General features: G+C 31.6%; 3 protein-coding genes across 6 annotated transcripts; all 3 read left to right on the top strand.

Moving 5' to 3' along the window:
- The first annotated feature begins 1,664 nt into the window (after positions 1-1,664).
- LOC123259659 (odorant receptor 83a-like) lies at positions 1,665-8,914 on the top strand. Its single transcript, XM_044720294.1, has 5 exons — positions 1,665-2,021; positions 2,099-2,201; positions 7,614-7,724; positions 8,178-8,333; positions 8,509-8,914. The coding sequence occupies exons 1-5, from the start codon at positions 1,693-1,695 to the stop codon at positions 8,566-8,568; spliced, it is 759 nt and encodes a 252-aa protein (XP_044576229.1). The 5' UTR covers positions 1,665-1,692; the 3' UTR covers positions 8,569-8,914.
- Positions 8,915-9,418: 504 nt separating this feature from the next.
- Positions 9,419-13,471, top strand: LOC123259647. Of its 2 annotated transcripts, none has more exons than XM_044720276.1 (5): positions 9,419-10,297; positions 10,380-10,482; positions 11,591-11,701; positions 12,930-13,085; positions 13,257-13,471. In XM_044720276.1, exons 1-5 carry the CDS (start codon positions 9,498-9,500, stop codon positions 13,308-13,310), a joined length of 1,224 nt encoding a protein of 407 aa, XP_044576211.1. In that variant the 5' UTR covers positions 9,419-9,497; the 3' UTR covers positions 13,311-13,471. The 2 variants fall into 2 exon arrangements, with proteins under 2 accessions (XP_044576211.1, XP_044576212.1); XM_044720277.1 differs by having other exon boundaries at positions 13,197-13,277.
- Positions 13,472-15,757: 2,286 nt separating this feature from the next.
- LOC123259640 (odorant receptor 46a-like) lies at positions 15,758-21,854 on the top strand. 3 transcript variants are annotated; one of them, XM_044720264.1, is made up of 5 exons: positions 15,758-17,071; positions 17,168-17,270; positions 17,339-17,449; positions 21,310-21,465; positions 21,662-21,854. In XM_044720264.1, exons 1-5 carry the CDS (start codon positions 16,257-16,259, stop codon positions 21,719-21,721), a joined length of 1,245 nt encoding a protein of 414 aa, XP_044576199.1. In that variant the 5' UTR covers positions 15,758-16,256; the 3' UTR covers positions 21,722-21,854. The 3 variants fall into 3 exon arrangements, with proteins under 3 accessions (XP_044576199.1, XP_044576200.1, XP_044576201.1); XM_044720265.1 differs by lacking the exon at positions 17,339-17,449; XM_044720266.1 differs by lacking the exon at positions 21,662-21,854 and having other exon boundaries at positions 21,272-21,443.
- The last annotated feature ends 1,237 nt before the right edge of the window (positions 21,855-23,091 follow it).

Below are 23,091 nucleotides of genomic sequence, written 5' to 3'. Positions count from 1 at the left end.
TTTTCACTCTCTATAAATACCAAATTTAAATCAGCGTGGACATTAATCTAATCCAAAAATGATCATCAATTGTCACTGTTCATAAATTACTGTAATAAAAAAGAAATTTTCTTTTCTGGAAATTAGTTTTAAGGCTAAAATATTCACTAAAAGAATCATAACAAATATATCATACTATTGGTCGGGTGCACGAAACACTATTACTATTTAATTATTAGCATATTACGTATATATTTTGGTGTGTCACAATTTATTTGATATTCACAGAATTTTTTAACAGTTTCGTTTGGCCAAATTTTGAAATTTTTAAATTCCAGAAAAATTGCTTCAACAAAACTCCTGTCAAACAATTATGTGAGCATCAAATAAATCCTGACACATCAATATATCTCAGGAAATGCCCAAACCTAACTCCTACTAAAAGTGGAACTCAAAATTCCAATTTTAAAAGGTTGCTTTTAGAGATTAAATTTTGACGCACCCTAGTATATATGCATAGGGTCAGCAAGACCTAATATTGTGCTCAGCATTTTTTCATCTTAAAGATATACACAATACACACTTATTTTTCAACTAGTATATGTGCGTGCATCTATTTAATAAAAATATTTTCTGATTCCACTGTAGTTCACGTCACCACTTTGTGACGCCTTAGCATCTCGAACTTGCAACTAAAATAAAGTTTTTTTGAACTCGGAAAATTTTTCAATTTTTTTTTTGACGAAACTAAAAATACAACTTTTTTGCTAAACTTCATAATTTAAAATTCAATTTTCAAGAAAAATAAGAATCTCATATAATACATGTACACATCCAGACGTAAGCACCCAGACATTCAGTTGAATTAATTATTGAGAACTTTCGATCCTCTCCAGACTAAGGAACCAGACTAGTTTTAAAACAAGCGCTAATTTTTTTTTCAATTCTCATTCAATTTAAATTTTAACTGCATTGAAAATTTATTACTACTATGATACATTATAGAAATCTTATTATTTATTATTGTTCTCATAAGTAGCTAATAAAAAATTTATAATTTATCATTGATATTATCTAAATTTACTGTTTTAAAAGCCTTGTAATTCTTTACACGCAAGCGCGAATCTTTTATACCATACAATCATAAAAATAAAATTCACTTAAATGAGTTATAAAGAGCCTTTTATTACAGAACCGTGAACTATGAATCGATCTTTTGAAAAAATTAACCGACTGAATCGCTCAGATAACTTACATGTGTATAATGCATTCAAATATACCTACTGTTATTTGAATATGATAGCAATTTGGCCACTATTATTTAAAAATTACAATTTTAAAACAATATTCACGATTATCCACGTATCTGTTATTATTATTTCACTTGTATGGCAAATAGTTTTTAGATCTTGCCATGCATATTTTTATGCGATCGACTTAGACGATCAAGTTATATTGCTGGGCCCTATGATATTTATTTTAGTGTCGTTACTTAAATATCTAGCAATTATTTATCGCAGTAATTATATTATTCAATCAATCGAACATGTATATACTGATTGGAGTGTGGCACAGTGCCAAGAAGAACAAGATATTATGATAACGAAGACTGAAATGAATAGAAAAATAACTATAATATTTTCTTTACTCCCAGTATGTATGCCCCAGTATGCTCCCAGTATGTATGCCAGTGGATTATTTTATAATTTTATAATGCCTCATTTAATACCACTTGTATTTCAAAGTGATCACCGAAATAGTTCTGAACGGCTTATCATTTTTCCTGGTTACAATATTATCAAAATATTTGATTCATCTCCGTTGTATGAAATAACATACTTTTTCCATACTATCGCGATATTTTTTTGTTTCACAGTTCTTGTGAGCACCTGCAATTTAATTTTATTTTTATTAACTCATACTGATGGCCGGATTGATATAGTTACAGTCCAACTTAATTCACTAATAAATGATGTGAATAAAGTGAAATTTTCACACTCAAAGATGACAAATATAGTAAAAAATCATGTCAGAATCCTTCAGTAAGTTTTAAATTAAAAGCAAATAAATGATCAATTAAAAGTTTTAATTTTTTTGAGAGTGTTTTATATCATTAAAGATTTTCCGATGAAATTCTCAACAAAATTTTATCTGAAATTTGTATAGTGGAGATTGGTGCAACTACTATACTTCTCTGTGTTGCTGAATTTTGTTCTCTGAGAGTACGTAAGTTATCAACTGTTTATGCACAGAAAAAAAATATTCGAAGCTGAAAGTAAATATTTTTAATAAGAAAAAAAAATTAGGAAAACGGTTGACCCTGAAGGCCATCCCTGCAACTTCCCTCTAATTGCATACCTAGGCGCTTAAAATTGCACTTATGATGTTTTCGAGCTCAAAGAGATAGATTTTCTATGTTTTTGAGCTCTTCGATATAACTTTTGAATGAATGAACCGATTTCCACACGGTTGGCGACATTTGACGCAGTTTTTTTGATCCCCATAAAGAATTTTAAAGTTTGCATTGATTGAACTAGTAATTTTGGAGTAATTTCGAAATAACACTTTTTTCGATTTTTTTTGTACATGGTATTTCATGAGCGAATCGACCGATTTTGACCAGCCCTGCCGCAATCGACGTGGTTTTCCAAGATTAAAAGCTAATAAGTTTTTGGACTTGATCGGTCAAGCTAATTGAAAAATATTCTAAAAAACCACATTTAAAAAAATTACTTTCTTAGTTTTTTTTTTTAGATTTCTCGAAATCTATCGGTTCAAATTTACAGGAAATCTAAGTTGAAGGGAACTCTGTAGAACGCAGTTTGGTAGATTCCGATCGGTTTAGTCGTACAAAAGTTATAAGCGGTTTACATGCTCACACACACACACACACACACACACACACACACACACACACACACACACACACACACACACACACACATAAATACGGACATAGTTCTTACGAAAACTCGATTTTTGCAAAACGGGGTAAAATCAATAACTTCCCGATTTTTTTAAATCTTCGATTTTCTTAGCGGGAAGTTAAAAAAGAAGTTAGTAGTAAAAAGAAACAAATTTAAATAGTATCACTAAATATTAATCTGAATAAAATCCAAAAACAATATAATTTAAATATAAAATCTGCTGACAAACTTTTCATTATATTAAAAAATGTATATATTTATTTTATTTTCATATATATATTTAAATCTGTTTATATCAAAAAAATTTTTTACGTGGTGAATTAGTAACATATGGGGCTATAAGGGGCTATAAATGTAAAATTGGAAAACTGCTGTTTTAAATTAAAAAAATTATTTCCGAAAGATATATTCAATAGAATTCTTCTTTCAAGTCATGTAAAAAATATTTTTAACTTCCCGCTAAGAAAATCGAAGATTTTAAAAAATCGGGAAGTTATTGTTTTCACCCCGTTTTACGAAAATCAAGTTTTCATCGAATCTCGACGTTTCGAGGTCCTAGGAAGCTTCCCTGACTATTCCCCCGATGGTGTCTGTATGTCTGTATGTATGTATGTATGTGTGTGTGTGTGTGTGTGTGTGTGTGTTTTTTTTTTTTGTTTTTAAGGTGGGGAATCCTGTTTACGGATTTTAGGCATAGCTGTTTGGCCTGGATATGTGGCGACTCGACGCAGTGTCATACTAAAACTCGACGCTAGCGCCCCTACCCACTAAACCCTAAACCCCTTTTCCTCTTTCCCCTAATCCCTCATGGAAACCGCCGTCAGGCATTACTTCGTGAGGGGAGGATCTAGCTACTGCTCTTTCTTCTGGTGGCTAAGGTGTTATTCTTTCCTCCTTCTAATTGGCGTCATTCGCTCTTCTTCTTTCTATGGACCGCAGGTCTGAGAGGACTCCCGTGACAAACGTGTTTGTGTCGTTCCAGGCAGCCTCTGATGACAGCATTGCTTCTACTATTGTCTCTGGTTGGATTTTCCTCTTCAGGATATTCTCCAGCTCATCTCGCTGTGGATAAAAACGTGGGCACTCAAAGAAGATGTGCTCTGCATCTTCATCGACTCTTGGGCAGGACGGGTACTCTGGGGAATTATCATGCTTAAAGCGGTGGAGATACGCCCGGAAACAGCCGTGTCCTGATAACATCTACGTAAGATAATAGTTGACCTCACCGTGACTCCGGTTTAGCCAAACGTTGATCCTTGATATGAGACGATGCGTCCACCTACCCTTCACTGTGGCATCCCACTGTAGTTGCCATCGACTTATGCTCTTCTGCCGTTCTTCTGTTCTAAGCTCCTCAGCGCTTAGTGTGGTTAACTTCTTTCGTTGGTAAAGGATCCTCAGCTAAGACTTATGGCTCTTTACCGTAAGATGGACGGTGGTGTTTATTACTCGGTAGGTCTTATTAGGTGACTGAATGGTAGTTACGGACAACGTCTCGGATAGCTTAACTGGTAGAGCCTTTGGCGCGTAACCAAACGATCCGGGTTCGAGTCCCGGTCTGGGCTGTCTGAATTATTTTTTCGGTTACCGAAAAATTCCGACTGAGTAAGGTCCCTCCCCCCCCCCCTTTATCCTTTATTTCCCCCAGTTCCCAAATTTGTCTTTAATGACAAATTTAGCTATAAATTATGGCTATAAATTATGTTCTTTCCTCAGCTAAGACTCTGAGAGGCAAAGTTCCGGAAATGACACACACTGCTTCCATAGATATTGTGCGGAAGGCGCTTGCTACTCTTAAGGCACTCAGACGGTAGACTGGTCCAGCTTTCTCCATGATTCTTGCTTCTCTAGTGCGTCCGCCCAGATAGATATTCCGTAAGTGAGCATTGATGTGACTACAGATGATAGCAGTAGTCTTCTGCTCTGCTTTGGGCCTCCGACGTTTGGCATCAGTCGTGCTAAGCTAGCTACCACTGCTGATGCTTTTGCACTCACGTGTTCGACTTGCTGCTTAAAGTTGAGTCGGGCATCAAGCATCACTCCCAGATATCGGATGTATGGTTGTGATGTGATTTCTTGCTCTCCGACTTTCAGCTTTATGGTCTCTATCACTTTTCTGCTGGTAATAAGCACAGCCTCAGTCTTCTGTTTAGCCAGTTGTAGCTTCATTGAGTCCATCCACCGGTTAACTATCTCAAAGGTGATACCAAACATGTGGTTTATCTCATCTAGGTGTTTAGCAACGATTACGACAGCTACATCATCTGCATATGCAACAAGCTTGACACTTCTTGGAAGAGTCAGTCTCAGCAGGCCATCATACATGACATTCCACAGAAGTGGACCCAGAACGGAACCCTGGGGTACACCTCCGGTAATATCATACTCTTTTGGACCATTCTTCGTGTCGTATCTCAGGATTCTGTCCGTGAAGTAGCTAGCCACTATCCTACGTAGGTATCCTGGTACGTTTTTCTCTTCCAGGGCTTGCATAATGCAGTCCCAGTTGGCGGAGTTGAAGGCATTTTTGATGTCCAAAGTGGTCACCAGGCAGTACTTCTTCGCTCCACCCTTCCATCTGATCCCTTAGATTGCCTCCTTGGCCGTTGCAACAACCAGATTGATTGCGTCCAGGGTTGATCGTCCTTTCCGAAAACCATACTGGTTGTCTGCCAGGAGTGGATCGACAACAACTTCTATTCTTTGGTTAATTATACGCTCAAATATCTTACCTGCCGTGTCTAACATACAAAGTGGACGATAAGATTACCGATCTTCTGGTGGCTTTTCCCTTTTGGAAGTAGTACTAGTCGTTGCTGCTTCCACGTCCGAGGGAAAATCCCTTTCTTGAGGCATGTGTCGTAGACATCCAGGAACAATGATGGCACTGCCTTTAAAGTTGTTTTCAAAGCAATATTGGGGACCCCGTCTAATCCCGGTGCTTTATTGTTTCTTACACGATTACAAGCCTCCATCAGTTCTTCCTCCGTGACAGATGGAATATCATCCATTTCATTCTGCGCTAATAGGTAGTTAAACTCGCTTTGTTCGGGGAACAACGCGTTTACGATCTTCTGTAGGAGTTGAGGACACATGGGTGATGGCATTAGCTGGTTTTTAAGATGGGTCATGACCACCTTATACGGCCTACCCCACAGATCTCTGTCCACCTCGTTGATGAGCTCCTTCCAGCATTTTCTTTTGCTATCTTTGATGGCGTTGTTCAGGGATCGACGGGCTTTTTTGTACTCTGCGACCAGCTCTGCCGAGTTAGGTCGTCGGTAGCCACGCTGAGATATTCTTCTCTTCTGATGACACTCTTTACGAAGGGCGCTGATGTGGTCGTTCCACCAGTGAACGGAAGGTCTTGTGTTCATGCCACGTCTACGAGACATACTGGCGTCACAAGCCTGGGTCACTCTTTTCATCAGGTCCTTGGTCTTCTCATCTGCGCAGCCCGCGATAATCTGGTCACTATTGAGAGCTACTAACAATGCACTTGGGTCAAGAGTTTTTACCTTCCAACCAATGGTGTTAAGTTGCTTTTTAGGTCTTCTCGGGCTCTGGACGTTTGATATTTCCCAGAGAATCGCGTTGTGGTCGCTGGCTGTGTAGATATCCATCACCTTCCAGTTGATATTACCTCTGGTGAGGCTGCTACTGACGAAAGTGAGATCTACAATAGAACTTGCATCTCCTTTGGTGTAGGTTGGTGTATCACCACTGTTGAGCAGTACTACATCTAATGTAGAAAAGGCTTCTAGTAGTTCCTTTCCTCGCGCGTTTGTATGCTTGCTGCCCCAGTCTACTGCCCAGGCGTTGAAGTCCCCGGCTATTGCCACTGGGTGGTAATGCTTCGCGTCCTCGGTAAGTCGATCCAGAAATTCGGTGAATTCGACTGCGTGTGTGTGTGTGTGTGTGTGTGGATGTATGTAAACCTCTCATAACTTTTGAACGGCTTGACCGATTTGATCGCGGTTGGTGTCATTCGAAAGGGCTTGGCCAAACTTAGATTTTGAATATACTTTGGAACGATTCGAACCGGTAGATTTTGAGAAATCACAAAAAAACTACAAAAAAAAATTTTTTCAAATTTGGTTTTTTTGGAATAACTTTTAAACGGCTTTACCCATCAATTCCAAAAACTAATCAGCTCTTAACATTAAAAAACCACACCGATTGCCTGGCGGCGGCCAGTCTGGTCAAAATCGGTTGATTCGTTCGTGAGTTATCGTTGACGAAAGAAAACCGAAGAAAGTGTTTTTTCGGAATTACTCCGAAACTTTTTGTTCTATCAATTTAAACTTGAAAATTCTTCATGAAGCTTGAAAAACTGCGTCGAATGCCACCGACCGCGTGAAAATCGGTTTATTCATTCAAAAGTTATTGCGATTTGAAAATTCAAAAAATAGTGTTTTATCAAACTGCTATCAAACTTTTGAGCTCAAAGAGCTCTAAAGCATACAATAGCGATTTTTTTGAGCTCGGAGAGCTCAAAATAACACAAAAATTGTATTTATGAGCTCAAAGAGCTCAAAAACGTCATAAGTGCAATTTCAAGCGTTTAGGTATAGAATTAGCGGGAAGTTGCAGGGATGACCTTCAGGGTCAACCGTTTTCCTAATTTTTTTTTGTTCAAATTAATTCTTCTTCTATCTACATTATAAATCAATTATTATTATTATTATTTAACATATATTCTTGTAGTTTTTAGGAAAGCAAGATTTTACAAACAACATACCATATATTATGTTGTTCCTTGGTTTAAGTTTAAATATGTTGATATTATGTTACTTCAGTGAAATTCTAAATTCTCAGGTATATATATCCTAAAATTAAAAAACAGATTCTGATTATAATAGTCATTACCAATACATATGTGCAAAGGTACGAATTTTGACAGACTCAAAGTGAGATCACGAATTTCTAATGATGGCTTATTTTCAACTGAACCGAAGAAGTTGTTATTTGGTTGCAAATAAAGAAACCGAATAACAAGTAGACGAGGTCTAGTAGAAGATTTATTATGTGACCCCAGATAATTTACGTCAATTGTAGTTCTTCAAGATTCCTACCTTTAAACATAACGTATTAAATGATACTTTTTGTATAGTAAATAATGAAGATCGGATTATAAGTAAAAAATAAAATTTAATTGAATGTAAATTTATTTAGCTAGTATTTAATATATTTCATAAATAGAAACAAATGTTAAAAAAAACGTTTATTAATAGAAAATTTTTAAATTCAATCTCAAAAATTACAATTTAGTTCATTGGAATTGGCACACAGCTTTACATGACCCACTGGGACAGGATTCCACTAAACGCAAGGAAATATTTAATCCTAATAATAAATATGTCTCAGCGAACTAAAAAAATTAGCGCTGGTGGTGTTATTGACCTGTCGTACATGACTTATTTACAGGTAAGAAAAGTTAATCTCTCGCAAATTGATTTTAACTTTTAAAAAATGATGCTTTTCATTGAGAGCACTAAATGAAAAGTTCTAACGCAAATAAAATTATGTACACTTTTTTTAATAGGTGCAATAGTGATCCAATTATTAAAATATCATGTTAATAGATTATTAAATTTTTCAGATTATTAAAACCGGATTTGCTTACTTACAAATTTTAAGAGCTTCAGACATGCAAAGTTAGCTATCAAAACTTATTGGAAAGAACCATAAATCTGGTTTCAGTTACCATATGTTGCAAAGATCAATGTTATGATAATAATAATTCAAATTAATCAATAGTAAAAGTTTTTTTAACCTAGTGTAGTGTAAATGAGTCAATGTAAAAATTTTCGTGTGAAAATTACAACAAATTTTCACATTCGTTCCCACTATTCGGAGAACCGGAGTGGAGTAATTAAACACTCCATGCAAAGAGTAAATCCAGTAAGGAGTAAATTATTAAAAATAACCGATAGTTGTTATTATCATGAATTTCTGAGAGTGTAATGACATTTTCTGATTGCAATAAAGTATTCACTTTACCACTTTTTGACTGAGTAGCAAGACTTTAAGACGTCAGCATCTCGTAAAAACTCTATTCCAGAACTTTGAACTAAACACATCGATTTTTTTTAATTTATAAGTTTTTGATTTATTTGTTACCAAAATTGAAAAACAAAATTTTTTTTTAATTTCATGACTTAATATTTAATTTTTGAACAAAATAATAAGAAACTCATAAAACATATGCACTCATCCAGACTTAAGCATACGTACATTCAGTTAAATTAATTATTAAGAACTATCGATCCTTTCCATACTAAGAACCAGTCTGGTTTCAAAACTAGTATTAATTTATTTTAATTCTTCTTAAACTTTAATTTCAACTCAATTGAAAATTTATTAGGTGGCTACTAATATGATATATTATAGAAATCTTATTATTTATTATTGTTTTCATAAGTAGCTAATAAAAAATTTATAATTTATTATTGATATTATCTAAATTTACTGTTTTAAAAGCCTTGTAATTCTTTACACGCAATCGCGAATCTTTTATACCATACAATCATAAAAATAAAATTCACTTAAATGAGTTATAAAGAGCCTTTTATTACAGAACCGTGAACTATGAATCGATCTTTTGAAAAAATTAACCGGCTGAATCGCTCAGATAACTTACATGTGTATAATGCATTCAAATATACCTACTGTTATTTGAATATGATAGCAATTTGGCCACTGTTATTTCAAAATTACAATTTTAAAAAAATATTCACGATCATTCACATATCTGTTATTATTTTTGTTCTTGTATGGCAAATAGTTTTTAGATCTTGCCATGCATATTTTTATGCGATCGACTTAGATGATCAGGTTACTTTACTGGGCCCTACGCTATTCATTTTGGTGTCATTACTTAAATATTTATCACTTCTCTATCGCGGTAATTTTATCACTCAATCTATAAAACATATATATACCGATTGGAGTATAACACAGTGTCAAGAAGAAAAGGATATTATGATAAAAAAAGCCAAAATAAGTACAAAAATAACTTCGACATTTGCCGTAATCATGTACGCTGGCGGACTATTTTATAATTTTATAATGCCTCATGTGATACCACTTATATTTCAAAATGATCACCAAAAAACTTCTGAACGACTAATCGTTTTTCCTGGTTACAATATTATAAGAATATTTAATTTATCTCCGTTTTATGAAATAACATACTTTTTTTATACAATTGCGGCATTGTCTTGTTACACGGTTCTCGTAGGCACCTGTAATTTACTTGTCTTTTTATTGAGCCATGTAGATGGCCAGATTGATATAGTTACAGTGCAACTCAATTCACTAATAAAAGATATGAAGTTTTCATACGCAAAGATGTCAACTATCATTCAAAATCACGATAGAGTACTTCAGTAAGTTTTAAAATTAAATTTAAGTATTTAATTGAAAATGAACACTTTTGACTGAACATAAAAATATTATTTACAATTTTAGATTTTCTAACAAAATTCTCAAAAATGTTTTATCTGAAATTTGTCTCGTAGAAATTGGTGCAACTACTATACTTCTTTGCATTTCTGAATTTTCTTCTCTAAGGGTACGTAAAGTATTAATTTTTTTACACAGAAAAAATATTTGTGCCTGAAGTTACATATTCAAGAAAATTTGTTAACGAAGAGAAAAAATCCTGAAATTGTTTTGTAACAATTGGATAATAAACAAAGGGCCATTCGACCACACCTGAAGCGGAAAGTAGATTCTGTCGTTGATACACAATAAGTCAGTATACTAAATTTTTTTTAAACATTCACTTATCATGTACGTTACATTGCTAAGAAACGAAGATCGAATAATTAGTAATTCATCATAATGTTTTTGAAACTGTAGTATTGCTAAATTTTTCTCGCTTAATAGAATAAGACTAATAGAAGGGTATTCTCAATAACGATAACACTACTCACATTTTTAATCTCTTCGAAGAATAAAGTCAAATTTTTTTAATTATTTTGTTGAATATTCCGGATCTAATAATAAAAATAAGATTTGGTGCAGCCCCATTCTCATAAAGTGACCAGTCTAAAGTCTAAGGGTTGCCAGTATTAAATGTATTAGCAGAAATTTTATTTTTCCCATTTCTTTTTAAAGTCATTTAAAAATTGGGTAGTAAAAAACTTTCTCAATCACTAGTTGTATGTTATGATTTGTAAACTTTATTTTGTTTGATGCAATAGTGTTGGAAGTAACCCCTAACCGTTTTACCCCATGAGTAGTGGGGAGGTCATGTGATGTCATGATCCCTGCTTGAGTTGAGATTAGAGAACTGTACCACCACTTACTTCTTACCGATTGAGTTTTGGTAGCGTGCGGATGCACATATTAATAAATACTCTTCACTATTAATTGTTATTGTTTATTTAAAAGGCCCTACCTAATTCTAACAAATAGAAACAAAACTTTCGAAATTAATTTTTTCAAATTTCCACTGTAACATAATTTGACTGTTGATTCATTAATATTATCAAAGTATCATAAAAGAAAAGTGAAAGTAAGTAAAGAACGACTGTACATTGCCAATAAATTATTAAATAATTTGAAAATAACGTTTATACTGCTCATCCTTAAATTATCGTGCACAGATAACGAAATCTACCTTCGATCTCAGGTGTAGCCGAATGGTACTTTTTTATATTATATATTATCTTCAGCTTTTAGGAAATGGAGATATCATAAATACGATACCATATATCATAATATTCGGTGGTTTGAGCTTAAACATGTTGATACTATGTTATTTCAGTGAAATTCTCAATTCTCAGGTAAATATATACCGCAACTGAAATACCGATTCCAATCATAAGAATCATGACGTTATTTTCCATACATGCTTGTAAATTTACGATTCTATTAAAAAATTTTCTGTTATTTATAATTATAAAAATAATAATTATAATTATAATTATAATAAAAATTATTATTACAATAATAATAATAATAATAATAATAATAATATTTATAATTATAATTTCAGAAAAATATTACTCAGAATAAAAATAATTTTCATAAAAAATTTCCTCAACAAAATAAAATTTTACCTGTTGCATAAGACATCATGAAGATGACTTCAATACACGTGTGCAAAGATACAAATTCTGATAGGCTCAAAGTGAACTCTTGCGTCTGAGTTTACACCACATTTTTAAGTACACTGTTATTACATATAGCCTCAAACAATCGATGTGGCTCTAAGCTTACCAGGATTCCTACCTTTGAACATAAAGTATCAAACCATTATTTTAATATAAATTTAATTTTGCTAATGTTCATCTACATTTCATGAATATAAGAAAATAAAACTATGTAGCTGCTATAGATATTGTAAAACCCAATCAGTTTTTCTCACTAAAAAAAAACGTTCAATGCCGCAAATATTCTCAAAAATGGTTGACTCGTTTGAAAAATGTCACTGTTCAAAAATTGCGATAAGGTTATTATTTGCATTAACTATTAAATTTTTAAACATGAAAAATTCAAAAGTCTATGAGAATTACATCTTCAAGTTTGGAGAGCTCATAAAAATACAAAAAAACTATATTTTTCCGTTAACTCAAAACTTTGTAACAATCCAATTTTTGAGCGCTGTAAGCTTGAAAATTATAAACAGTTTTAAGGATGGCCTTTCATATTGTCAGGGTCTTTTGATTTAATAGTTAATTAAATACAGTCAACGCTCTTTGTATTTGACTCGCCCGTACAGGACCATTCTCTGTATTTGACTCGTCCTTGTCCATAAGAGCTGTGTAAAATCGTCAAATACAGAGGAGGAATGTGGTCAAATACAGAGAGCGGTCAAATACAGAGAGGTCCAATACAGAGAGCGTCGACTGTAATTTTGGTCAATGTTACAAGGCTAATTCCGCAGTAGCTCCAAATTTTTTCTATAACAATAACAAGCGTATTCTCTGTAGCAGCAATAGTTTTTTTTTCGTGTAGAAACAAAGGCTGAAAAAATGTTCATCAACGCAAACTTTTCAAATTCTAATCTAGTTCAGTGGAATTGGCACAGAGCTTTATATGACCCACTGGGACAAGATTCCACTCAACGCAAGGAAATGTTTAATCATAATAATAAATATGTCTCAGCGAACTAAAAAAATAAGCGTTGGCGGGGTCATTGACCTGTCGTACATGACTTATTTACAGGTAAAAAAAGTTAATCTTCCGCCAATTTATTTAACTTAATAAAATTACTCTTTTTATTGAGAATACTGTGTGAAAAGTTTTTACGAAAATAAAATTACGTAAATTTTTTAGAATGTACAATAGTAGTCCAATTGTTTTAGAAACATGTTGATAGATTATTATATTTTTTAGATTATCAAAACTGGATTTGCATACTTACAAATTTTAAAAGCTTCAAATATTTAAAATAAGTTTACAAAATTGATTTATGATACCTAAAATTGGTTTTGATAATAGTAAGTTGTAAAAATCAAGCATACTAATAATTGAAATTCATCCATATTCAAACCCTGTTATGCTTCAGTGTATGAAGCGCTAATCTTAGAAAAATGTATTTCATTACACAAGTTTAGTAGATTGTGTAAGTTGTTTAGAATATATTAAATTTATATATAAGTATTTTTTAAGTATTAATACCACGGAACCTCTTCAACTCCTTCGTTCTCTAAGTTTGACTTAAACTTCCCTTCATTTTTCATAAAAAAGCAATAGAATAACTCGTCTACTATCTGTATCCTTGTCTTAATTTCAAAAATTTCTTACTCATCAAGATGTTAGTCTGAAAATAGTTCAAATTAAATGATTATTAGGTCTATGAAACTAGCATATAGACTCATCCATCATGCATTGACTCATTATTCAAGCAACCACATTTATTTATGGTGCTAAATTTGTTGCTTTGATTAGAATTTGGTTGCTTGTTTAGATTTCGAGCAATCATCAATTATCATCAATCATCAATCAGTAATTTTTCTATTTAAATTCATTTTTTTTTTTTTTTTAATTATACATTAACAATCTATAAACTATTTACTTTTTAATTAAGCATTCGCGGTTGTATCACTGCTAAAAAATTAATTCTAAAAAGTAGAATACTGATAAAATCTAAATGTTTTTTTTTAATTTTCATTTAATTTAAAGAATATATAAATTTTCATTCAAAAATTGACGTTGAAGGTTATCTTCAATAGAATTCTCCTTATCTAATTGTTCTCATTTTATTTTTTTTTAATTTTAATTACTTACAGAAATTTATTTATTCTTGACAGTGATGTTTTTTTAGCTAATAATTTACTACGAAAAAAATCAATTTTACCAACAAATTATGATCCACAGATTCGGTAGAATCTGGCGCCAAGTTCCGTTCAAATCCGTTGTAAACGGAGCGCCAGACTACCGACTGTGTTTACTGTAAGCAGAACGGTTTTTTAAGGTTGCGAAATTTTATTTAATTCTACGGTACTTTTTTTACCCAATTTGTTTATCATAACAGTAGTTCATAATTTATATCACCGTATTAATTAATTATATTCACTTATAACAATTTATTTACTTGAAATTATTAAATTTTATCAGCACATACTATAGCTCGCTCACAAATTTCGATCCTGACTTTTTTGATGGAGAAAGGTCAGCGCCACAGACTAGATAAAATAAAAATGTGTAGTAATCCTCCTATAGATACGCAACTACAGTTAAAAAAAGTAATTCACAGCTTACATTTACGGCCGCCAGGGTGCACTGGAATTATATCAACAGACTCGATAGAGTCTGGCGCCAAGTTCCGTTCTCAACAGTTCTCAAGCCAGACTACCGAGTGTGTATATACCGTAAGCAGAACGGTTTTTTGAGGTTACAAATTTTTTTCAAATTTACTTTAATTTTTTTTCATATGATATTTTATAATAGTAGTTCATGCTTTTTATTACGCGTATTACTTAATTATTATCAATTATCTTTATAATTTCTATTTAAAATTATTAAAAATAATCAGCACAAACTATAGCGACCCAGATTTTTAGATTTTAACTTTTTTCTTATGTAACAAGTGAACGGCCAGAGACTAAATAATATAAGGGTGCATGCTAATCTTATAATAGATGGGAATTTACAGTGAAAAAAAGATATTTGACAGCTTGCAATTACATACGCCAGGCGGCGCAAGAATAACTTTTACATGAATTATAGCTTAAAGGGGATAGTTTGCCACCGGAAATGTATTAAATTAAAATTGTCAATTTTTATTATAATTACAAAAAATACTGAAATCCGAACAAAAACAGTTTCACTGTAAAAAAATCACGCCAAGTCCACGTTCATAAGACTATTAAGAAAAAAAATTTTTATTTCTTTACAAAAAGATATAAAATAAAAAATTAAAAAATCCAAGTAACCGATATGGTTGTATATGATTTTCGGAAATTAAAAAAAATTTTGTTGTAAATTTAAAAATTAAAAGAAATAATTTTGGAACGTACTTGGTGTGCGTCATTGTGTACTTCAATTTTTTTTTAAAGTCCTAGTAGATAGATTTTAGGAATTTCATAAAAAGTGAAATATTTCGTAACCACGCACACTATATACGTTCCAAAATTGTTTCTTTTAATTCTTAAATTTACAACAAAATTTTTTTTAATTTCGAAAATCATATACAACCATATCGGTTACTTGGATTTTTTAATTTTTTTATTTTGTATCTTTTTGTAGAGAAATAAAAATTTTTTTTCTTAATAGTCTTATGAACGTGGACTTGGCGCGATTTTTTTACAGGGAAACTGTTTTTGTTCGGATTAATTAATATAAAAACATTTAAACCATTTCTTTTAAATTTATTCTGAGAACACCTCGTAAAACAGCAATATGAGTTGAATCGTTAACTATATAAACTCTTGAAATTACCACAAAAATTATTTAAATCATTGAAAAATGTATTTTGGTCAAATTGCATCCGCACACAGAAACAGCCACTCTATCTAAAAATTGCTTGACAAATACTTTCGACACTCAAAGTTCTAATATTTGGTAGTTCATCTATCGAAAGGTTAATGGCTTTAATTACATTCAAAATTAATTTGAACTGCTTGTAAAGTAATAGTTACATCAAACATTCACTTTTGTCATAACTATAACATGATGATTATACATATATTATATCCTTTTCTACTCTTCTCATCGAGACACTATGTTATAATTGATTGATTTTCATTTATTAAATATCTGCTTCATTTATCAATTAAATATTTTCTTGTTACTTGACACGCAAGCGCAAAAACTACCCCTCATCTAAGATAGTAAAGCAGTAAAATACTAGACTTAGCTATCAAAAAATAGTATCGAACACAATTATACAATATGGATTGTTACCGAAAAAAAATTAACCATTCTCGAAGATCAAATACTTCAAAAAATATGCACAATGCATTAAAATACACATATTGGTTTTTGAATATAATAGCAATCTGGCAGCTTATGTTTCAATCGTTAAATTTAAAAAAATTAATATCTATTATTCATGTGTTTATTGTGTGTGCAATGTTTATATGGCAGCTATTTGTTAGGTGTTATCATATGTATTTTTATGCAACAGATCTTAATGAGCAAGTAACTTTGCTCGCACCTATTGCATTCATTTTTGTAGTGTTACTAAAATATATAGCTATCGTTTATCGTCATAAAACAATAATGAAATCAATAGAACACATAAGGGCTGATTGGAGTGCAACAAAATACAAAGAAGAAAAAGAAATAATGGCAAAAAATACTAAAATAAGCAACAACATAACTTTTATATTTTCAATACTTATGTATACAAGTGGCACATTATATAATTTTTTTATGCCTCACGTGCTACCACTTTTATTTCGAAATAATAATCAAAATACTTCTGAGAGACTAATAATCTTTCCTGGTTATAATATCATTAGCTTGATTGATTCATCTCCGTTCTATGAAATAACATTTTTTTTCCACGCTGTAGCGATTTTTTTTTGTTTCACAGTGCTTGTCAGCACATGTAACATTACTGTTATTTTAGTAACTCATGCAAATAGCCAAATTCAAATAGCTATTGTAAAACTTAAGTCGTTGATAAATGATTTTTATGAAGGAGCCAAATTCTCGAACCAAAAAATGTCAATTGCAGTTCAACATCATGTCAGAGTACTTAAGTAAGTTTTTTTAAGTGAACATTGAAATTAGCTTAAACTTTTATTAATTGACTCTATCAAGTACAATTAAAAAATTAATTCAATATTTTATTTAAGATTTTCCAAAACAATGCTTAGAGAAGCATTATTAGAATATTGCCTTATAGAGATCGGTGCATCTTCTATTCTTCTTTGCATTGATGAATTTTGTTTTTTAAGGGTAAGTAAATATTTAATGGCACAAAATTTCATTAGTATTTAGTTTTTTTCATAATATATTATTTGTAGATGTTGGATAATCAAGACATCGCAAACACGATACCATATATTATGCTATTTTTTGCTTTGAGCTTAAATATATTGATATTGTGTTACTTCAGTGAACTTCTTAACTCTCAGGTAGCGAATTATGGAAATTACCAAAAAATATCGGCATGTAATCAAAATATTGAAACTCGAAAAAATTAAAAAAAAATCGCAATTATTCAAAATTCAATTAACTCAGAGAAATAATTTGAGCTCAAACTTTGTCTCGAGTTCAGAGAACTTATTGACATGTACTTAAAAGAGATTAAGGAGGTACTGTGCAAAATCACTTTGCTTACAATATTCTTCATTTTTTGAATACGCGTACTTGTAAGTGTCCTCTATACGAATAAATTTTTTTTAATAGTCCTTGCGGTACTAATTTTCGAAATATTAGTAATTAAAAATCGTACATTTAACATGTATTTCCTATCCTGACCGTAGTTAGAGTGAACATTTTATTGAATAACAACCATACTTTTCTTAGAATTTTTTTGAAAAACTGAGAATATTTAATTGAAGTTATATCAAGTATTTTTTTATCAAAAATAACACAAACGAGCAGTGTTCATTTCTTTATAAAAAATGTTTGAAGTTAGCGACTTTTGATATTTTACGTAAGTGGAAGTAAGTGAGCGATCGTCTGTAAAGAGAGGCATCATTAATGCGTGAGAAAGAAACCAATAGCCATATACCTATTGGTGTCTTTATTTGCCACAATACCTCTAAAGTCTTAATTAGTCCCTTAAACTAGCTACAAAGCTCATATTATCTCTCAACTCAAATATATCGTAAAAGTTCAATTTTTTTCCTTCAGCTTAAAGATATCGTACTTAATTCAATTCAATTTTTTTGCAAGTCTGGTGTGAAGGGATCATTCTGGTTCTGGGGCTCGAAATAAAGCAAATATTTAATATTTTTTTTACATAGAAACTATTATAGATATTGATATAAACTTTATTCAGCTCAACACATACACTCTTAAATAACACAAAAATATCTAATTTTATTATTAACTTCCCGCTAAAGAACTTGAAAATTTTCAAAAATCGGGAAGTTATTGGTTTTACCCCATTTTTCGAAAATCGAGTTTTCAACGGATGTTAACGTTTTGCGGTCCTAGGAAGCTTCCCCGAATGTTTCCGCGATGATGTCCGTACGTCTGAATGTATGCGCGCGCGCGTGTGTGTGTGTAAACCTCTTATAACTTTTGAATGGCTTGACCGATTTCATCGCGGTTGGCACCATTCGAAAGGGTTTGACTAAACTTAGATTTTGATTATAGTTTGGACCGATTCGAACCGGTCGAATTTGAGAAATCTCAAAAATACAAAAAAAAAATTATTTTTAAAAGTGGTTTTTTTGGAATAACTTTCAAACGGCTTTACCGATCGATTCCAAAATTTTATAACAAAAATTAAATAATTTATTCAAATTATAAATCTATAAATAATCTAATCGAGCTAGCGGCGGAGCTAGCAGCTCTTTCAATTACTCAGTTATCGGTCACCCAATCGTATAATAAAACAATTTTATCAAATAAACAATTTCTAAATGTAATTTCTTAGAATTTCCGGAACCAGCTTTCCAGGCTTTCAAAAAATTTTTCATCCATTAATTTCGGAACAAATCTACAGCTGTGCAAAAATAAATTTGTTGTAAAAAGACTCTAAAACTGTCCAAGAAATGTTCCAAAATTGTCTCAAAAATATCCAAAAAATGTCTCAAAAGTATTCAAAATTTGTTCTCAAATAGTTAAAAAAATGTTTTAAGATTATTCAAAAAAGGTTCCACATAAGATTTAAGGACAAAATTTAAAATTAAAAAAAATACTTGAAAGTTATGAAATAATTAATAAAATGCACTATTTTGGAGTTTCCAATTATTTATATGATGTCCCAAAATTGTCCTTTAATAATGGTGTTAAAGTAACATGGATCGAAAATTTACACCGAGAGAATTTCACATCATTATTTCACGCTACACGGCCGTCTAAAATGCTCCGGGTCCATTTTTACATCGAAATTTTTTTGATCATTTGTTTTTAATTAATAAACATAAAAAGTTTAATCATAAAAATTGTGTTAGTAAAAATATTATCAACACCGGAAAATTTGGTAATCGGAAAAAATAGACCCGGAAAAAATATACCTGGAAAAAATAGACCCGGAAAAAAAAAGGGGAGATTACGATTCGTACAGCACCACGATTTGAAGGCGGATTCGTATAGATCTCGACGAAAGAAAACAAAATAAAATCTTCGATATATCGCTTAGTTTGCGAGATATCGAGACTTAAAAATCGAAAAAAATTTTTTTTCTTTTTTTAGCATATTTTCATAGCTTTTTTAATAATAAATTGAAAAGAAGGAATAAAATTTTTTTATATTTTGAACAGTTTACGAGATATCAAGTCTTAAAGATATAAAAATAAAAAATAGTTATTTTCGATACATATGCGCAAAGGTAGGTATTTTGGTAAGCTTGAAGTGACGTCACGAGGCTGAGATTATAAGTGCATTCTCAACAAAACCGAGTACGTTGTTATCGGTCGAGCGAAGCGAGACCAGATAAAACGTACGAGGTTTTGTTGAGAATGTATTTGTAATCTCAGACGAGTGTCATCACTTCAATTTTATTACCAAAATGCCAACCTTTGCGGATTTGTATCGAACAAAATTTTTTGCAATAGCAACGGCGAAACTCGGATTTGAGAGGATGCAAATAAAATTTTATTCATTTATGAACTGTCACACGTAAATAAATGACAAACTAAAATATTAGTAAAATTGTTTACAAGAATCGACTTGTCGCAAAGTTTTTTTTTTTCGATTCATACTCTCCCTGGCGGACGATTGTAGAAATAAACGAAACTAAATATCCTATAGAGACAGATAAAGAGCGAAATGTCACTTATCGATACGTGTGCGTGAAAAGTAGACTCAACTATAGATGTCCAGATATCATTCATTTTACTCCTCCTAACCATAGCTCGAAAATCCAAGTTTCGCGGTTGGTATTACAAAAAAATTTTTTCTGCCCTCCAGGCGGAAAGTGGCAACTTTCGGCCCGCTGCGCTAAACGAAATTGCCGCTTTCCGCCTCTGTCGGACAGAAAAATAGTATACAAACCTATGGCAGGAAAATAATAAATATCTCAGATCACATATATGTCGACCTCGGCTTCGCCTCGGGCAACATATATGTGTTCTGAGACATTTCTCATTTTCTTGCCACAGGTGTGTAATATACTATTTTTCTCGCAATTACGCGTGCTTGTGTCAGCCTATTCACGAGTAAAACACACATTCAATCCATGTTAAAAGGGCGCGACATGATTACCCGTGTTTGTGATGGCCTATTACAAAATTGGGGTCCAGGGGCGGAGCCCCGCTGGGGTCCAGGGACAAAGCTTTGACGGAGGGTTGGGGGAGCGGAGCCCTTCCAGTCTTTAAAAACAAATAAAAAATGAAAAAAAAGAAAATCAATTATCAAAAAATAAATTTATAATCAACATATTGGCCTATTTCTGAGTTAACACACATTTAATCCATGTTAAAAGGGCACAACACGCCCTATTAAATTCATTAATAAAATTTGCTTTAAATTTATTACTGTAGGGTCTATTTTTTCTGGGTCTATTTTTTCCGGGATTCGAAAAATTTATAACACCAATTTAACATCGAAAAAAAAAATCATTTACACCGCGAACGGTGTTACTGCTACGCCGATTTCGGTGTTGAATTTAACACCGGAATTTTTAACATCGTACACCGCATGGGCTCACACCAGTTTTTTTTACAGTGTACAAACCTGAATGATCCCTTAAATCAAGTGTAATACTCATTGAAAAACACAAAATATTTTTTCTTAGCATAGATCTATACTGTTTTTTAAGTATAAAATTTTTATATCAGCTTTATCAACAAATTTTTTTTACAAAAACCCATAAAAGTTTATTGAAGTCGGAAATCAATTATACATGACTGAATGGTACAAGATTCCATCTAAAGCAAGAAAATATTTTATTCTCATAATTAATATGTCTCAGCGGCCACAAAGAATAAGTACTGGGGGAATAATCGATTTATCTTATATTACCTACATACAAGTAAGAATTAATCAGTTACATAATAATTTATTTTATAAAATTTATTTTATCCAAGTTAAAGAGTAATTTTTCTCATTCCTCTAATAAGATTAAATTAATTAAATTTTTAATGCAATTTTATGCATTAACAAATGAATGTTAATTATTAAAAATTTTTCAAAGTGGTTTTTATATTTTACCTGATATATATTTTCAGATCATTAAAACTGGATTTGCATACTTACAAATTCTAAGAGCTTCAAACACGCACCAATAAATTCGTTTTTCTGAAAGTTCGTAAAACAAGTTATAGAGGTGGAGCACAATGACATTGTTTTGGTCGGTAAATTTCCTTTATATACATATTAAAATGTAAGAACTTATTGTTTATACCTTGGTAAGAAAATATATGAATAATAATCAAAATTATTAAACATATAAAATATTAGAAATGACAAAATCAATACTTTTTTCAATAAATATATTACCTGAAGATTAAATTAAAACCTGATTAAAAGAACGATTTCAAAATTGTAAGAAAGAACGGAATTTGCATTCTTTTCAATACTTTCGAACTATGACTTTTATGGAAAATTAACATTGTCAATCCCGTGAATTATTTCTTCTAACCAGGAAAACTTCATTTCTTCAACGTCTTGAAAACAACAGTAAAAATAAAAACAACAAAAAGTTTAATTAATGGTAAGATAATTTATCTTTCTTATTGCAATTTTGTACAGGTGTAAAAAAACTATGGCTTGATTAATTATATGTTATAAACAGGGCCAGGGACTTCGTAGAGATACGGAAATATTAATACATTTAACTTAATAAAAAAAAAAAAAAAAAAAAAAAAAAGGCAATACGTGCACTGAAAGAAATTATCTTTAAAAATTACCGTTAAATTTACAGATTCGGTAGAATCTGACGCCAAGTTCCGTTCAAATCCGTTGTAAACGGAGCGCCAGACTACCGACTATGTTTACTGTAAGCAGAACGGTTTTTTGAGGCTGCGAAATTTTATTTAATTCTACGGTACTTTTTTTACCCAATTTGTTTATCATAACAGTAATTCATAATTTATTTCACCGTATTAATTAATTATATTCACTTATAACAATTTATTTACTTGAAATTATTAAATTTTATCAGCACATACTATAGCTCGCTCACAAATTTCGATCCTGACTTTTTTTTGATGGAGAAAGGTCAGCGCCACAGACTAGATAAAATAAAAATTTGTAGTAATCCTCCTATAGATAAGCAACTACAGTTAAAAAAAGTAATTCACAGCTTACATTTACGGCCGCCAGGGTGCACTGGAATTACATCTACATAAACTGTAGCTTCAAGGGGATAGTTTGCAGTAAAAAATGCAGTCAACACGAGATTTAAGTTGGTACCAATTGTAAATTTTCATTATAATTACAAAAAATACTAAAATCCGAACAAAAACAGTTTCACTGTAAAAAAGTCGCGCCAAGTCCACGTTCATAAGACTATTAGGAAAAAAAAATTTTTTTTTTCTTTACAAAAAGATACAAAATAAAAAAATTAAAAAATCCAAGTAACCGATATGATTGTTTATGATTTTCGGAAATTAAAAAAAATTTTATTGTAAATTTAAAAATTAAAAAAAAAATTTTA

Source organism: Cotesia glomerata, linkage group LG2 (assembly GCF_020080835.1).
Source record: "Cotesia glomerata isolate CgM1 linkage group LG2, MPM_Cglom_v2.3, whole genome shotgun sequence".
Lineage (NCBI taxonomy): Eukaryota > Metazoa > Arthropoda > Insecta > Hymenoptera > Braconidae > Cotesia > Cotesia glomerata.
The sequence above is the reverse complement of the archived record's forward strand: the minus strand, read 5'-3'. Positions and strand labels throughout refer to the sequence as shown.

Coding starts and splice junctions, on each gene's coding strand:
- LOC123259640 (XM_044720264.1), top strand. CDS start 16,257: ATGGATTGTTACCGAAAAAAAATTAACCATTCTCGAAGATCAAATACT. Junction 17,072..17,167: donor CATCATGTCAGAGTACTTAA/GTAAGTTTTTTT, acceptor ATTTTATTTAAG/ATTTTCCAAAACAATGCTTA. Junction 17,450..21,309: donor GTGAACTTCTTAACTCTCAG/GTAGCGAATTAT, acceptor AACCCATAAAAG/TTTATTGAAGTCGGAAATCA.
- LOC123259647 (XM_044720276.1), top strand. CDS start 9,498: ATGAATCGATCTTTTGAAAAAATTAACCGGCTGAATCGCTCAGATAAC. Junction 10,483..11,590: donor CTGAATTTTCTTCTCTAAGG/GTACGTAAAGTA, acceptor TATTATCTTCAG/CTTTTAGGAAATGGAGATAT. Junction 13,086..13,256: donor CGTACATGACTTATTTACAG/GTAAAAAAAGTT, acceptor TATATTTTTTAG/ATTATCAAAACTGGATTTGC.
- LOC123259659 (XM_044720294.1), top strand. CDS start 1,693: ATGCCTCATTTAATACCACTTGTATTTCAAAGTGATCACCGAAATAGT. Junction 2,202..7,613: donor CTGAATTTTGTTCTCTGAGA/GTACGTAAGTTA, acceptor ATATTCTTGTAG/TTTTTAGGAAAGCAAGATTT. Junction 7,725..8,177: donor GTGAAATTCTAAATTCTCAG/GTATATATATCC, acceptor ATTACAATTTAG/TTCATTGGAATTGGCACACA.